At 49.7% G+C, this 17,535-nt stretch overlaps 1 protein-coding gene across 2 annotated transcripts in view; it reads right to left on the bottom strand.

Annotated features, from left to right (window-relative positions):
• Positions 1-1,364: 1,364 nt before the first annotated feature.
• Positions 1,365-17,535, bottom strand: part of ERBB2 (erb-b2 receptor tyrosine kinase 2) — a 51,747-nt gene continuing 35,576 nt past the window's right edge. For both annotated transcript variants that reach the window (XM_006275439.4, XM_014603659.3), the window contains 12 exons: positions 12,886-12,933; positions 12,379-12,517; positions 11,719-11,841; positions 11,119-11,217; positions 10,375-10,560; positions 9,410-9,565; positions 7,786-7,861; positions 7,560-7,706; positions 6,949-7,046; positions 5,597-5,770; positions 4,812-5,085; positions 1,365-3,503 (listed from right to left, as the gene is read on the bottom strand). In XM_006275439.4, coding sequence (XP_006275501.1) covers positions 3,133-3,503; positions 4,812-5,085; positions 5,597-5,770; positions 6,949-7,046; positions 7,560-7,706; positions 7,786-7,861; positions 9,410-9,565; positions 10,375-10,560; positions 11,119-11,217; positions 11,719-11,841; positions 12,379-12,517; positions 12,886-12,933 — 1,891 coding nt within the window. In that variant the 3' untranslated portion in view covers positions 1,365-3,132. The remainder of the gene's footprint in view (positions 3,504-4,811; positions 5,086-5,596; positions 5,771-6,948; positions 7,047-7,559; positions 7,707-7,785; positions 7,862-9,409; positions 9,566-10,374; positions 10,561-11,118; positions 11,218-11,718; positions 11,842-12,378; positions 12,518-12,885; positions 12,934-17,535) is intronic.

The following is a 17,535-nucleotide window of genomic DNA, read 5'->3' on the forward strand; positions in this document are numbered from 1 at the left end:
ATGCATTTTCATCTGGGAAACTGCAGTTAGGGAAAGTCACATCGCCTCTTGCCTCAGGTTCTCTATTGTAAAATAAGTACGTTCACTGGAAAAAATGTGTTGACTCCATAGCTAATCCATTGTAAAATCCTAGTGGAGATGAGCCATAGGGCAGGTTTTATGTCAATATAGCTTGGCAAGGTGAACCAGAGAAACTAGGATTTTATATTGAGTTAGCCTCTCGGGAAGGAAAACAGCCAAAACCAAATGGCTTTGAGGGTAGACGGGTTAGTTAATTGTGAGATGCCAAGTATTTTCATGTCTTTTTGATACTGCATGCATGTGGCAAAGGTTAGCTTCTCTGAGTGTATTTTAGCACCAGCTGGGCTCCCAGACTTGTTAAAGTAAATGAATTATAGGTAGGCGAACAGTTTCAAGTGTTCAGTGTCTCATTTTTAAAAGGCTGCACTCAAAGCTAATGAGGTCCTCCTTGGCTGCTGGGATATGCAGAAGACGTAAGCTGACGTGAAATGCCAAGTGTTTGTTAATGTCACAACGTGCTGTTTCCCCTCAAGAGGAATGGCATTAACAAACTTGAAAACACCTCCATAGGTTGGCTTGTGCATAGCCCTACAGAGAGAAATCCAGGGGGAGTGGGATGGGGAGGGGGCTTGATTTCTGCTTCAGCAATCTTGGGCAAAAGTGTTTCTCACTGGTTCTGCTTTAACAGACATAAAAAATCACTTTAGTTTCCCTTTTGGTGTACACTCCATCTTCAGGAAGAGGACAGCAAGTCTGGATGTCCTGCTCTCGAATGCTGGTGACCATGGTCCCTGGCATGGCAGAATGGGTAGAGACAGTGTTTGCCCTCAAGAGATCAGGTTAAAATGAGAAGCTTGTCACTTACCCAGCCTTTCATTAACGCATTCTGGGTTGATGAATGCTATGGGTCACTCACCTTCTCAGCTAGTAGTAGGAAAGGTGGGTGTCTTTTTTTTTTAGGCACTGCAAGTGAAGTTGACCTCTCCTGGGAGCCACTGCCCACCTGTGAACAAGACAAGGAGTGGAGGCCCCCTCCCTCCTCCAACTGGTAGGTATACTGGGTTTAATTATTCTGTTTCAGTGTCAGTTAAGGTATGGCTTTCCCAGAAGCATATACAATTATCCATCTGTGTTACCAATGACTCAAGCTAGACTTACAGCCATGAGGGGTAAGTATGTTCCTCTGCTCTCTGTAAGAAGGGGCTGTCACAGTACTAAGGATTATTATCTGCTGTGGACACCAAATGCTTGATATTTCTGCTTTTAGCATCAGTTGAAGAGAGAAAGCAAACAGTAGAAACATCTACTCATAGGAGAAAAGGGGGAAAAAACACTTAGACAAATAGAGTAGAAAAACAATGTACAATTCTCAAATATACAAATAGTTTTGATACAATTGATTTAAAATAATCCAGCAGTCACCTAAAATGTACAATACTAACATTTGTTCAAAACGGACATTGGGGATATGTTAACAGAAGGCAGTCCAATTTCTGAGCAGGCAGAAAGTTGGGGAGCCAGGAGATCCCAGCTACAGCCGGAGTTCGGGAGTGGGAGCCTGTGGACTGTAAATTAACCCTTCTTGGGCTGCAGGTTAGACAACTCTGTTTTAACCCAAGTTCCGCCTGACCTTCTGTAGGAGAAAATCTTACCCAGATATGCAAGTTAGCAAAGGTCTGAATTTAGTAGCAACCATGTGGAAGATCTGAGTGGTTGTCATATGCAGACAGAATGGCTTTCTAAAAGGAAAGGGTTTTTGTTGGGTCAGGAGATGGACCAGTTTCGGGGAGCAGATGGATTAATCATTGTGCATTAATGTGATCTGTAGCCCTCATGAAGAATCTGGAGGGGAAATTGGGGACAGTTGATTTAAAAAAAATAAATACTGCAGGTACAGTAGTGAAGGAAACCATCACATTCATGTGGAAACAGTGCCACCGCAGGAAAAGCTAGAGGCCTTCCTGGCTTTTAGTCCATTGGCTTAATGGAAAGTCAAGGCAAGTGCGACAAGCTTAATGTTGCGCTCTCAGTGCAAGAATCAGAGCAAACCAACACCCATCCCCAACTCCTCCCCCATTTTATAAAGTTTGGATGGAAGAAGGCTTCCCAGCTGCATGGGTCATTGATAAGGTTCTCCCCAAGAGAGCACGGCTACCTCCGACTTCCACCTTGTTCTCCAGAATGTGTGCTGAATTTGATAGCTGAGCAGTGCTGTCCCTGGTTGGAACCTGTAGGAGTAGTGGTTTAGACTGGGAACACGTCCTTAGCTGTTCTTGATGGTTTGATGAGAGAGAGAGAGAGCTCTGTGCTACAGTACACGGCACATGCTTGACCCTAGCTCTGTAGGCTGGGGTTCTGAGGTGTTTAGGGGCAGGGAAGAGGTGCTCCCTGTTTCAGCTTGCCCCCGCCCATTCTTTCTATACCAAGTCCCTTAAAGCTTTTTCCATAGCTGTGTAAAACCAAAACAAAACATGAACTACTAGTGATCTTGTTCAGACTGCAAGAGTAACCATCAACCTTACTGGTACCCAAGGTGAGTTAAAGGACATTTTCCCTCCCTTTCCTTTCCTCTTGAGAAGAGGCAAGTGGTTTGCTCTTCCTATAGGGCTCCACGTTGCATTTTATCCAATCAGGATTGCTCTGATTGAGGCCCTTGTGTTTCAACCCCACCATTGTCTTGGCTGTGGGTATTTCCAAGCTAAGTTGCCCATGGAAGTGAAGCAGTCTGGCACATTCCAGCATGGAGAAGGGGGGGATGGGGATATGGCCCCCACCTTGTCCAAAACATTAAGGTATCTGCCAAAAGGAATCTGGTTGCATAAAAAAGTGAAAACAAACTTGTTGCAAGTAGCACTGAGCCTGCTACCAGGTGCTTGTTGTATTAGAGATGAATCAACAGCCCTTTCAGGTCCTTCCAGTTCATCTCCAGCCACATCTCATTTTAGGGAGACTTAAGAGGTGCTTTTGAGTGATTAGTTAAGGGGCCGTGATGCTGTTCTCCATGGATGCATTCATCGCTGGAGTCCTGTGCATAGATTAGCCGGAACTGTTCATATAGTGATACCTTGGCTGCAAGAGCTTTTTCCACTGACTATTGACCAGCTGTGGCCATTAAGCCAATGTGTCCTTGGGCCGTGTGATGGGCTCGGTGAGGCCGAGGTACTCGGGGTTCTCAGCCGTTGGTGTTGGGGCAAAGCTGTTCATTGTGGAGCTCAGCTCAGTAAGGTTAGCTTTGGAAGGGTCCTGGTTCCAGTAGTAAGGGTTGTCAAAGGCCTGTGTGAATGCAGGGACCAAGGGGAGGCTGTGCGGGGCTAGGTACTCTGGGTTCTCCACTGCATTGGCAAAGCTGCCCTGGAAGGGGTTCTTTGGTTCCTTGATCAGCCCATTCTTTCCCAAGTGGCCCTTTGGCTTCTCCAGCGTGGATACCTGGGACCTTGGGTGTTTGGTAGGTGAGAGGCATTTCTCCATCTGGTTCACATATTCTAGAAATGGAGGTAGACACCAGTTAGTCATGGAAACTCTACCAACTCCTCATACAGCTCCTTGGGCCAGGGCAGGTACAGCCTGTCTTAGCTCATGCCTACAGTGGGGGGTGCTTCACTATAGCAACAAAACACCCCTAGATTATGTCTTTGCAGTCACTGTGACTACTTTAGGCATGCCCAAGCTAGCTTTGGGACTGCTAGCAGCACTACTGTTGCAGCACAGAGCTCAGCGTGGACTACAGAACCTGTCTGAGAAGCTGAGTGGATAGCTCAGTTCACCAGCCTGCCCTGCCATAGTATCTGAGCCACCCAAAGTACATTTGTGTGTGTTGCAGTGGCTTTACTATAGACACATCATTGTGTGGGCACAAGCCTACTGCCTAAACTGTACTCCGTAGTGGTAACAGTCAAACCAGCCCCTGAGTAAAACAGGCTATACTGGTATAACTGCCTCAGCACTGCTCTTATCCCTGATGCTGTGCTGGCAAAATTAGGTAATTCCTTAATCAGAGAATAAAATCTTCCTTTCCAGGTCATTAACTGCCTCCCTGCCAGTTCTCTTAAGCTCATGATCCCTCTTCTATTTTTCCTTTATGACCTTGTTTTACCTTATTTCATCATCAAAAAAAGAAAAAAACCAGCAGAACAGCTTGTTCTCATCACCAGGGCTTCAGCATGGGAACTAGGACCAAAGCAGGCTAGCTATAAAACAGCCAGGTCTCAGAAGATGTCTGTAGTGTCTATGCAGCATGGCGCACAGTGTTGCAAGCATCATATGGGGACTGATATCAGTGCCCAAACCAAGATGTGCCAGCACCTCAGACAGTTTTGGGTGGCTACACCCAGCGAGTACAGCCTTTCTGAATCAAAACCACCCCACATGATGGATGCTTTCCTCAGAGCTGTTCTCTGTCATTTTACACAAGCTCAAGTCTCTTAGCCTCTCTGGGCCTCAGTTTCCCCCTGTAAGAGTGATGATAGCTTTGCACTCATAGAAAAGAGGACTGAGGAGGAGAGAAGGGGAAGGGCTCAGATACAGGCCAAACACATACCCTAGATGAGAAATGATTTTCTGATACTAATGAATTAGGCCTCAGGAGACAAAAGGACTAATGATCTCTGTTTTCTGGGCAACGGGGGGATTGATGGGGTCACCCAGCAAATTGATGGTAGAGCTAGGAGGAGCATGTCTCCCAGTTCCATCTCTGCGCATTTGTTCACCACTGTTCAGCACTAGAAGCTGCTCTGGAATGTGGCTCCTTTTCCCCCTGCTTCAAGGAGAGCCCTTCCACCCAGCCACGGTACCTGGAGCCACACTGCGGGAAGTTGGTGTAACATAGCTGTCCGCTTCCAACCCCTTGTTTTCGTCACTCAAGATGCTGGTGGGATCCTCGCTGTACCGCTGGAGGGTGCTCATCTCTCGTGCAGGCAGGCTCTGCAGGGCTTTGTTTGAGGCATAGTCCCCATCCATCGAATCGGGAGCAGACCCTTCTGACTGCTCAGGGAGAGCCTGGCCTGGGTAGGGGTATGGACATGGTTCCTCAGTCTCCTCTGTGTTCACCTGGGTCTCTGTGGTGCTCTAGGTGGTGGTAGGGGAAGGAACAGACCATGGAGTAAGTAATCAGGGGCAGCACGGAGTCCAGACGCCAAGGCAGAGGAGGGGCTGGTGCAATGGGGCAGGAGGTGTCAATGCTAGGACCATTTGTGGGGATACTTCTGAGTTAGCTGAGAGCTCAGCCCCCATCACAAAGCAGCAGTCAGGTTAACCGCAAACTCTGCTAGGGAAACGCAGGGAGGGGGGCTCATTGTGGATCTTAGGTGAAGGCCTGGGGCTCTATCACCTGAGCACCTGTCATGCCAGGTCACCTGGGCCAGCGCCAATCTAGAGGCATGCCAGTGACTGAGTCACCCACACCACACCCTGCAGCACTGGGAGTTTCTCCTAGCCTAGGCCTGACCCTGCACATAGTTTTTTTGCATACAGCCAAAGGTGATTTGGCTCACATTCAGCATCTGGCTTGGCCTGGAAAGTGGTGGCAAAGATAATTCAAGGCCTCACCGCCACCACATGAGAGAACACCCGCACATACCCTGGTGGAAGAGATCCTGCTGCGGTAGTTGGTTGAGGTCTCCCCATTGAAGAAGCCCTGGTGAGGCACCAGGTACTCCTCAGCATCCACCAAATCCTGCATGTCCTCCTCTTCCAGGAGGGTGCGGTAGAAGGTGCTGGCTATGGGACTGGCCAGTCCCATCTTGTCTTCATTCTGCAGGAAAGGGTGGGAGAGGGTTTTTCATTGACATTTCTCCTCAATCTATTGAGTCATCAGAATAAAAAGCCCCAGGGAACCCTGAGCCAGCATAGCTTCAGGATGAGAGGGTGGGTGGGTAGACTGCCAAGCAGCTAGCACCTTGGCTGCTAATGCCCTCTGCCAGCAATATGTTCTGGAGATACATTCTGCCCTAGGTAGTTCGTATAAAGACTGCACCTAGGTGCCTAACTGTCTAGAAAGGACACTCCTTCGTTAAAGGTTGTATTCATTCTTGGCCTCTCTGGCACCTTTTAACCCAAGCCACTTGACAGATGTGTAACCTCCTGCTGGCCTCGGGAGGAAAGACTGAGCCGCAAAGAGAATTGACTTGATCAAAGCAGCTCAGTGAACAAGAGGCAATGGAGCCCTGGAGTCCTGACTTGTTCCTGCACTAGACCACGTATTATTTTTGCCAGTACCCAGCCTGGTGTGCTGCACTTTGAGAAAAACATAAATAAACTAGGAAGTGTCCAGAGAAGAACATCTAAAATGACCATCAATCTAGAAAATATGGCATAGGAGGAAAGATTGAAAGAATTGGAATTGTTTCATCTGGAGAAAAGACAGGTAAGGGAGCATTTGACAAGAAGTTTTGAATAAAAAAAAAAGGGTTGTTGTCAAGAAGATAGTGATCAAATGTCCACTCTGCCCACTGGGGACAGGATAAGAAATAATGGGCTGAATTGTAATAGAGAGATATGGATTGGAGATTAGGAAGAGTTTTCCAATTTTGAAGGTGGTAATGTACTGGAACACACAACCTAGAAATGTGATGGAGTCTACCATTAGAAATTTTAAAATGCAGGTTAGACAAACATTTGTCTGGGATGGTTTAGACAGAGATATTCCTGCCTTGGACTAGCTGTCCTGAGGGCTGTTCTATCCCTTTTATTTATGATATTAGATTTGGTGGAGATCAGAGACTCTGTGGACCTGCTGAGGATTAGAGTGAGGTGAATAAAGCCAGGTCATGTACATGTTGAGTAGAGTTTATCCCAGATGTATACACCACAACTGACAGATTTTTAGACCCAAGCAGTAGCAAGGCAGATATGAAGAGAAGTCTCACAAGTCTCTACCCCCAAGCCCACCCTGCCAAAAGCTGTCCAGTAACACAGGCCTGTTCTATATACCTGGATGACCACAAAGCGCTGCGGGTCCCGTGCCATGCGAGAGAACTCTGCGACCAGCTCCCGGAACTTGGGGCGACACTCAGAGTCGATCATCCAACCTGCAGACAGAGCAATGCACCAGTGAGCCTGCCAGCCAAACGTCATATGGGAGATGCTACAGCAGGAATTTGTGCCAGGACTGAGTGCTGTATGCAGTGACCTCCTTCATGCTCAGAACACGGGACTCCACCTTTCTGTGGTCCACATATCCAGCACACTTAAAGCTGGCCTAAAGGATTTTGGGTGGTTCCTGTCTCTCATTCTGCCATGGGAGTAGACAAAGCAGCAAACCTAGAGCCCAGAAAGAAGCACATCTCACCCTCCCAGTGGATTCTCTCCATAGCCAGCTCTGTTCTACCAGCACAGATAACCCAACTCCAGGGTCTTTACCCAGAAAAGAGACCACCCAGCTCTCAGCAGGAAGAAAAAATTCATCCATTCTCCACATCCTGACACACTATAGTCTCCTAGCCCTTTGGTGAAGAATTCTTCAAAGTCACATGTAGAAGTCTGGAGATCAAACAAGCCACCTAGTCATACAACCCACAAATAAGAAACTGAAAGGTCCATACATTTCACCATGATCATATAGACATCGATGGTGCAGATGGGAGGCTGTGGCAGCCTCTCCCCCTTCTCCAGGAGGTCGGGGATCTCACGGGCAGGGATTCCATCATATGGTTTGGCCCCAAAGGTCATCAGCTCCCAAACCGTCACGCCTGGAAAGTCAGACATGTCAGGGCCAGGAGCAGCAGGATTTTCACCACCAGAGACCCTACAGCTGGGGATGTAACGTACCATAGCTCCAGACATCACTCTGGTGAGTGAACTTCCGGCGTAGGATGGACTCCAGAGCCATCCACTTGATGGGGACCTGAGTACAGAAAAGAGAGAGCAACATGGGTGGTGTAAGTTCAGCTTTGCCTTGTATGTATTTGGGAGCTTTGGCATCCATGGATGGAGCAGTTTGCAGGTAACAGCAAATACTAACTGAGCTCTCTGGTCAGACTACCTCACGCTTGATGCATCTCAGTCTCCCCCCTGGTTGAGGGGAAGCAATGCATTGAGGGATTTGAAGTTCAGCTGGGGAGCCCAGCACATACAGCAGAATGAGAAAAAGAGGGATCCAAATTATAGCTCCTGTAAGGCAGTGCAGCTATATTTAGAAATTGAAATATTTTGAGGTTTGATATTTCTTTTTCTAGTCTCATATCTCAATATTTAACCAGTTTTTCTAGTTCTGTAGCTCACTGGGTCTTGCCACCAACCTTTCACCATTGAATCAGATGGCAGCAAGTACTCCTAGATACACCTGCAGTCTCACACCAGCAGAAATGGATCCCAGGCCTACCCCATACACTAGTACCATAAAAACAGAATAAGGCCACAAAGCCTGTACTATGGCATATTGGCCTGGCTAGTACATACAGGCAGTGCTCAGTGAACCAGACCATTTGAGTGTGGTTCACTTCCTTGAGTAAAAAGGCCTAGTAGCTGTAAGCCCAATTAGGGCTTATGTTCATCACCCGCTCCTATGTTGCTGCAGGACACACCTCTGCTCACGCACCAATCAGAATGGCACAGCAGAAAGACCAACTAGCAACCAGGTCACAGGCATTAGCCCAGACATGGTGCCAACAATAAATGCCGAATCCATGCACATGAGGAGGAGGAAGCCTAGATAGACTGAAATGGCACTCATCATTTGAGTTGCCCCTTTCTGGTGAGAGGGCACGTGTGTGCAGTAGTGGGGGGGGGGGGGGGCAATGGGCAGCAGTGTCAAAGATCCAGCCCATGGCCTGATCCAGCTCATGGAGCCCTATCATCTGGCCTACTGCGCTGCCTCATGTGCCACATACAGCACACACTGGTGCCAGCCCTGGATGGGGCACACAGATTGGCCCCACAGGGCTATGTAACAGATCCAGTGTGCAGAGTCGGTTTGGTTTAGGTGCCACCTGCTATGCAATGGGCCAGGGCTAGCGTGTGCTGCACGTGGCACTGGTGTGTGGGGCTTTGGGGCCAGATGAGTTTGATACCTCTAGGTTAGTGCCCTGCTTTGAGGTATCATTAGTGCCATAGCAATGACTGGGCTGAGAAGGAAGCAGAGGATGGAGCTGATTTGGGGCAAAGGGGTGTTCTGCCAGGACAGCATGAGGAGAAGCCAACCCAGTGCCACTTTGCCCTCCCTGTCCAGCAAGTGTCCCTCTGTGGTACAGTGCCCCAGCCTCACTGTTCTCAGCCTGGCACTTGGGGGGGGGGGGGGCAAGGGACTCCCATGGCTTCCTGCTCATGTGCCAGCCACAGCTCACAGTCACCATGTGCTTGTAATGAGACACTGCTGCAGGGAAGAGCTCTGCTAATGGTGGATTATGGCCAGGCTCATTGCTGGCTTCTCAGAATTGGGTCCCACATGCCTCACCTTGCCCCCATCTGCGTGGTACTCTGTCTCATCGATGTCCAGCAGCCGGGCCAGGCCAAAGTCTGTGATTTTCACATGATTGGGGCTTTTCACCAGGACATTGCGAGCAGCCAGGTCACGGTGCACCAGCCGCACATCCTCCAGGTAGCTCATGCCCTGGTGTTTGGAGGGGAGAACAACACAGACACCCATGACCCTCAGCCCTGGGGCTGGAGCTCTCAGGGAATCCATCTATCTGACTGCTTCGCCCACCTTAGCAATGCGGTGCCCTCTGGGGGGAAGTCTCAAAGCACTCTGCAGACATCAGACCTAACCACCCCTTCTGGAGGACAGACCTCTTCAAAATGAGGCATAGAAAGGGCTAATGAGTCACCTAAAATCACCCAGCAAGTCAGTGACAGAGCTGGGAGCAGAACCCAGGAGTCCTCCTGTACCCTCCTGCTTTACCCACTAGGTAACAGTCCCTTGATTCCCAGCAGGCCATTTGGGAATGTGAAATAATGCCCTTTTGTGCCAAAGAGCTGCCTGATGTCAGCACACACATGAACTGAATGCCATAGTAACCTCTAGCACTGCAGAGATGGGAGGCAGTGGCTGCATTTTGACATCAATTTGCTTCCTGGGTTTGAATAACACCCTTCATCCTGGAGGATGCAAGCGCTGGGGTACATGCTGGAAAAATGCAGCCACCTCTGGGATGGGGAATGACCAGAATGCAGTGCAAGTTTGAGGCAGCAGTGCTGTAAAGCCCCTTCCCTGCCTGCCCCATGCTTGTGAGCATGACCATATGATCTTTAATGCCTGAGCAGAGGAAAGAAAGCCTAACCAGGGTAAACTCATTGAGTGGGAAATGGCCTAGTGGGCTCAGCTGGGATTTGAACCTGTACTACTCAGTCACCCAAGAAGTGTTAACTGGTGATGAGGCCAATTAGCCATCCCTCCCACCTTGCCAGGGATCCTCCTACCTTTGCTATCTGCACACACCAGTTGAGCAGGTCTTGGGAGCCAATGTGGTCCTTGTTCTCACGCACATAGTCCAGGAGGCAGCCATAAGGCATGAGCTGGGTGACCAGTTGCACTGTGGAGGTGAGGCAGATGCCCAACAGGCGGGAGACATAGGGGCTGCCTACGCCTGCCATCACATAGGCCTCCTGGGGAGGAGAGGAAGGGAGTTTGAAACAAAAACACCCAGCAGAAGGCTCCACCCAGCCATGGAGAGAGAGAGACTCCCAGACCAGACCAGACCCAACTCCTTGATTCTCCTGGGGCCCCATGGAGATTCAAGGCCCTACCTTGCAGGGGTCCCTCTGTGATCAGGAAATCTTGCAGGGTGGAGAGGAAACAGGGACATGGCATGAGGGCACCCTCCTTCCCTTTCCCAATAGTTCAAACTGGGTAACGACCAGGCAGGCTGTCACCACTCATCACACCCACCTGCTGAGGTGCCCAGGATGAGAGTGGAGCAGGTGGGCAGGAGCCACTTTGGGTAGCTCTGCAGGGCACGGGCAGTTTATTGCTATGGAGTGTTGATTGGGGCTTAGTGGTTTGAGCCTTCAGACCAGAGGGGACCTGTATGAGGGTCTATGATCTAGTAGTTTGCAATGAAGCTGCATGGCTGGTTTTGTTAGTCTGTCCCCACACAAGGCCATTGTGCATATGCTATGCAGTGGAACACATGTGCGCAGTGTATGTACATCACGTGCACTCACATCTAGGATCTCCTTGTTGGCCTTGGGTGATGTGTTCTCTCTCAAGACCTTGATGGCCACAGGGATCTTGATGCTCTCGCCATCCGGGATCCAGATGCCCTGAGGAGGGAGGAGGAAGCCATGGGCACATTGCCACAGCAACCCAGAGAGAGCTCCCATGGGCCCCATGAAGTCAGCACAGAAGTAGGGGCTAGGTGAAGCCAAAGGTCATGGCCAAAGGGCTGAGCACTGGCACTGGTGAAATGGGGATGTGCTATCACAGCTGCCTGTTCAAGCATGAGCCTTGCTTGGTGAGGACCAGATAAAGGAACTCAGGGTAGGAATAATCCCCTCATCTCCACAGGAGCCTGTGGGTGCTGCTTGAGTGTCTGAGTAAGTGGGCTTAACAGCTCCCAGCCACAATGCTCCCCACTGCATCTACCCAGCTCTCAGCCCTGCTCCTCACAGCCCACTGAGACAACAATGGTCTCACCCCTCTACCCTGCCCTGAAGTCTTGCAGCCCCTGCACTCCCAACCTGAACACTTGTTGCTTTACTGTTGCAGGGGGGAAGCATCGGGCATGCTCTGGAAGGTGCCTGATGCCCCCCTCCCAGTCTCACCTTGTAGACAGTGCCAAAGGCTCCAGAACCCAAAACTTTCACTTTTTTGAGCTCAGTCTCCTTGAGGATCCGCATCTGGGCCTGATTGGGGAGGGCCCCACTGGGGGTCAGCGGCTCCACCAGCTGCCAGTAAAGAGGGAACCAGCATTACTAAGGGCACAAGCCAGGGAGCACAGGACCTGTCAGCTCCTGCTGAGGCCTGTCTTGTATTTCTGTAGGACAGTCAACCTTTTTGCTCTGCAGGTTGGATGGGCAGTGCATGCTCCGTCCATGGGCTGGATCTGGCTGGTGGGCCCAATCAGGCACATGGGGTGGGCATGGCAGGGCCCAATCTGGCTGTTCAAAGAGGGGATGGGGGAAGCCCAGCCCAGATCTGGCCAGGTCAGGGAAAGGGGCATGGTCAGGCCCCAATCTAGCTGTGCATGACTTGGGAATTTGGCAGCAGGGGAGCCCCAAGGAGTGGCAGTATTAATTGCCACTGCTTCTCTGCCACTACATTTCCTGACCTGTGGGGAGCCCTGTGAACCAGATGCCATGGCTCTGTGGGCTGGATTTCGCTTGTGGCCTGGGGGTTGAGCACCCTTGCTGTAGGAAATGGAGAATCGGGAGCAGCCCAAGGGCCGGGAACTAGGGGTATGAGGCTAGGGACCTCTGCCATACCTCGGTCTCCTGAAGGAGGCGCCGCATCGTGTGCTTCCTCTCCTGCTGCCTCTTCCTCTTGATGCACACTATGGTGAGGAGGACAAGCACCAAAGCCAGGAGGGCACCAACCACACTGGCAATGATGGATGTCACCTGGCTGGGAGAGGATGGGGTGGCTGCTGAATTACACTGGGGGTCAGTCTATGAAGGAGACTGATATGACTCCCTACAGAGGACAGGGATGGATTGGGGTGAAGGGAGGGTCTACTCAGGACACATCTCCCAGGGAGGCCCATAGGGAAGGATGATCTGTCCAGGACCATCCCAGATCTTGGTCCTGGGAGTTCTGTAGGGCTGCCTCCTTCCCCAAAAGGGATTTTTTCCTCTGGGGTTCCCTTTCCAGACGGTGGTAGTACAGCTGGGCAGAGGGATCCAGATTCCCCAAGAGAGGGCAAAACCCTATAAGTGACATGTGGGGGCACTTGGCAGGAGCAGGGAGGTGGGTATGGTGGGGGTGCACAATACCTTGGCTTCTGATCCACAGGGCAACCATCCTCGTCCCGGATTGTGCACCTGGGGGAAGATATAGAGAAGAAGACTGGTTAACTGATGGGAAATGGATGGGCCAGGGGAAATCTCCAGTGCCAAGTGACATGGTCTCCTGCCTTATGTCATCTGCTGGGGTACCTCCAGTCCTTCTTTCCTACAAATGTCCAACTCGGGATCCTTAAAATTCTAGTTTATTAGGCAGATTGAAACACTGTAATGAGTTAAATCATAAACCTTGGGGCTGGTCCCCACACACACACACACACACATGCACACACATACACACACACACACAGTAGCAAGCTACAGAGTCAGGTATACCTATCCTACAAGTGCTGGAGTCTGCCATCGATGGCCAGTCGAGGCTTCTTTCAGTGTGGTGTTATCCTCCAGAAGGGGGTCTCCGGCTGATCCTTCTGGCTGGACAGGTCTGGTCGAGTTGGAGATCAAGAGGGCGCCACTGAGGGTCACTTTTCACTGCCTTCTATCTGTCCCTGGCAGACTTTGGTCACTCCCCAGTTTTCAGGTTTGCCCAATCCAGGGGTCGTTGACCCTTGTGGGACTTCCCCCCCCCCAGTGGCTACTGGATGGTATCTGTCAGCTCCAGGGGTCGTCCGCATGAACGTGCAGGTTTGGGAGTCCGCTGATGAATTTAGAATAGGGCTCTGGGAGCAGTCGATCTGGAGATATTCAGCCCAAAAGTTGGTCCCTGGCATTGATTAACTCAGGCCAGGGCTTCTAGCCCTTGATCAGTGACATTTAGAGATTTCCCGGTTGTTACATTGTCTTCTGTTGAGTTCTTCCCTTGGTTGATCTGCAGCTTCCAGGTGATAATTGCTGTCTGCTACTATGTTACACATTCAATCATGTTACACATTCAATCACTGATTCACTCACTCTTTCAGGGGCCTGATACAGGGAAGGGCAGTTTGATTCCTGCCCTTGTTAACATTGTTACAATGTATACTTTACTTATGAAACTAAACACATTCAGTTGAAAGTTGAAAGGTGAGGAGTATAAAATATAAGCTACAAATGCCATGGCACACAAATAGATAAAAATACCAAAATACAAGGGGAAATACAAAATGCACACATACAAATTTAAAAATACAATTCCTTATCTTAAAGTGAAAGAGAGAGGAAGGAAGAAAAGGTAGAAAAAGAGAAACATATCCAAAGAGGGGAGAGCAAATGCAGGCAAGAGGAAAAGGGGGCTTTCTGCTACATTATTCCTCCCCTTGACATCGGCCTTACACAAGGGTGATGTCGCTAAAGTATTTGGGCTAGTATTTTAGCCTCATCTATTTTAGCATGTACTGTGTGTAGGGTGGAAACAAGTCTGCAATACAGGAATATAATTAGGAATGTTAAAATTATCATTAGGATAAACAGCACTACAATGTGGTGCATCATGAGATTCAGAATATCAGTGGCAGTTGGGGACCAGCCCAGGAGGGTCTCCCAAGGGCTGTAGTGGGTGATTTGTTTGATTTTGGTGAGTACCTGGGTAACTTGGTGGTTGTTAGTTTGGATAATAGTGTAGGTTTTATTGGCTTGGGACTGTAATGCTTGTAAGGCCTGTTGGATTTCTGGGTGTGTGATGGCATGTCTGAGGGCTTGGGGGGACATGCCTAAGTAGACTGGAGTGAGTTTAGGTTTGAAGAGGCTGTACTGTGCGGTGAGAGACTGATGCATGTCTTTTCTTTTATACTGTATGTCACACCCTGTAATGGATCTGACATTACACAGACAGAGGTTGTGCTGTAGGTCAGTAATATTATAAAACTCATTCACGGTGATAGAGGGACATATGGTGCAGAGGCAGACACATCCAAAACCAATACTGGTGAGCAAAGAATGAACACTGGGGTCTTTGAACATCACATAGGGACAGATTGAAAAGTCAGGGGCAAAGCAGAGGGTTTGGGATTGCAACATGAGTTCCTCACAAAGGAAACCAGAGCCAACATCTTTACAGTTATTGACAGTAATTGCTTTAAATTGGCCATTGGCTTGCTTTAGACCCCAATGTTTGCCTGTCTGTGGGATCATGAATGTATCATTGATCCGGCTTCCCAATGTTATGATTGGGAATACTTGATTTATCTTCCCACTAACCACCCCCATGATTATGAGATTGATAGACCACAAATTTGGATCAAACCTGAATTGTATTAGCCGGTTATAAGGGGTTAACTGTGAAGGCTGCCTGGTTTCATTTATTAGCAGGTTTTGTAGTTCTGTGGGAATGTGTCCTTCCATGCCTTGAAGTATGATGCCCTTAATTGTGTCTAGGTACCATACCTGGGCCTGGGTACACATGAGGGCAAGAGAGACATTTCGCCCCAGGGCTATGACCTCTTCAATTAGGGTCTGGGAGACCTGAGAAGCCACTTGAGTTATCCACTGCATGAGGGAGGCAATAGAAACACTTAGCTGAGTGGAGGTTTCAAAATTGTCCCTTGTAGGTTCATCCAATTGGTGAAGCAGATTTCCAACTGTTGCCAATTTGTTCCGGAGCACCTCTGTATTGATGGTATTTAGGACACCAGTATCAGTTCCGATTGCTACCAGTATGGTGTCTAGTGATCGTCGGTGTCGTGGGCCACTGGATCCAGAGCTGTTGAAGGGCTCCTGTATCACCTGCTGAGTCCATGCCTGCCATCCAGCATTCAGAGGGATAACATAATTGCCACACTGCGGATATAGCTGGGTGATACTGTGGGCTTGCAGATTGATAGTGACATTCCATAAAGACTGTGTTATGTTAGTTAATAAAGGTTTGTTAATATCTTGTTTTACCACAAAGGGTCCAATTTCGTGTTTCTGTGCTTCCTCTGCTTGCTTGAGGAAGCTATACTGTTTTTGAGGAGGTACCGGATCCCCTATGATCTTAATGCAGGCATTGATCTGGCCACAGTCACTTTTACTCCTAGCCCATACATTAGGGAACTGCTGCACCCACGCATCCCCTGAGTCAAAGTCAATGGCTCCAACCCCCTTACACCGTTCCCAACTCCAATATGGGTTTGTCTCACAAGGCTCCCAGGGGTCAGCTGTCTGTGCTCACCATACAACTGTGTTGGCTAGATCCAGGATCCAGCCTTCCCGGTTGAACAAGGGGGCTCCCAGAATCAACTGTTCAGTGGAGCCCTCTTGTTGAACTCCATCTATACTAATTTCTTGGGGCCCCTCTGGGAATTGGATGCAAGTGGTTACCCCTGTGCACACCACCCTGGTGGACTCCTGCCCTGTAAAGGACCAGAGTGTAATTTGATCAGTTTCAAATTGCTTCAGGTCCCATTTCCTCCCAAATACATTTAGCGCAGCTCTGGTGTCCAGGAGTGCACTGGTATGCCCTTGAGTTCCCACTGTAACAGGTATTCGAGGTCTCCCTCCTGGATCCCAATTGAGGGTCCCCAACTTCTCCCATGAGCCAGGGCTTTGCTCAGGGGTCCCATTACGGGGGCTCCATCAGTGCTCCTCAGAGACCGGGGCTGAGGCCGCTACCCTGTTAGAAAGAGGAGGTGCTGCTCCCTCCCCAGTCAGCTCCGCCATTCTGATAAGCAGCTCGGCTAGAGGCTTTCCATGCCATTTCCCTTTCAGTTCCCCATGCTGCATTAAAAACTTCCACCCTGCTGACCGAATCCCATTTTCCCCCTCTCTTTCCTTTGATACCCTCGGGTTAACCCAGTGTGGGCTGGGGCGATAATTTGGGCCCCCAACCCCTCTATCAGTTTTGGGGTAGGCACTTTCATTAGAATAGGTAACCATATAATTCGGTGTGTCGTTAAGCTTTTCTCTGAATTGAGTGGCTACAATCGCCCCCCCTTGACGTCCAATTAACCTCTCTTCATCCTGAGCCCGGGCTAGGACTTCTCCCAGCACATATCTCCCAGTCTCTCAGAGCGGCCCCATCAGTCCAATTATGGGCTGATGCATGCCTTCCTGTACCTCCTTCCAAAACCCAGGAGGGTAATCTATACTTCTTATGTCTGATGTCCATTTGTTCTCCTTGTCTAGGGGCAGAACTGTCCCTGACAGCAATCCCAACATAACACACCAAATCACATAGTCCCTAACAGGTTCTCCAGGTGTCTGGTGGCTAGCCCCAAACTGTCCCTTAAATGTCTTTCTTCCCAAACTGATACCCAAACCCACTATGCTCCGGAGAATATTGTCTCCCCCAAAGCTGTCCTCCTGATTCATAGCTGCCTGAATCTCTGGTGTGGTGCAAGCCCTTAGTAGATGGTGCCATTCCCAGACACTGACAGTTTCACAGTCCACTACATTCAGGGATTTCTGTAACCACTGTCCCAAATTCCTAATGTTAGCAGATCCCAGGGTCTTGCCCAGGGCTGCTAGATCAGCTCCACTGAGGGGGACCATTACCTGTGTGGTTTCTGTGGGTTTTCCCTGAGCATCCTGAGTGACTGAGGTCCGCATGATTGCGCTCACCTCAGGCACCAGGGTCCTCTCCTGATCTGACTTAGGGTCTTCAGGAGAGGGCTCCCCTGCATCCTCTGGATCTCCCCACATCTCCCCACCCCAAATCTCTCCTGGATTGAAGGGGATGTCTGGATCCCTGGCTTGGTCTCCCCGGATGACAGCTGCTACTTGCAG

The sequence above is a fragment of the Alligator mississippiensis genome, chromosome 4 (assembly GCF_030867095.1).
Source record: "Alligator mississippiensis isolate rAllMis1 chromosome 4, rAllMis1, whole genome shotgun sequence".
In the NCBI taxonomy this organism is placed as follows: domain Eukaryota; kingdom Metazoa; phylum Chordata; order Crocodylia; family Alligatoridae; genus Alligator; species Alligator mississippiensis.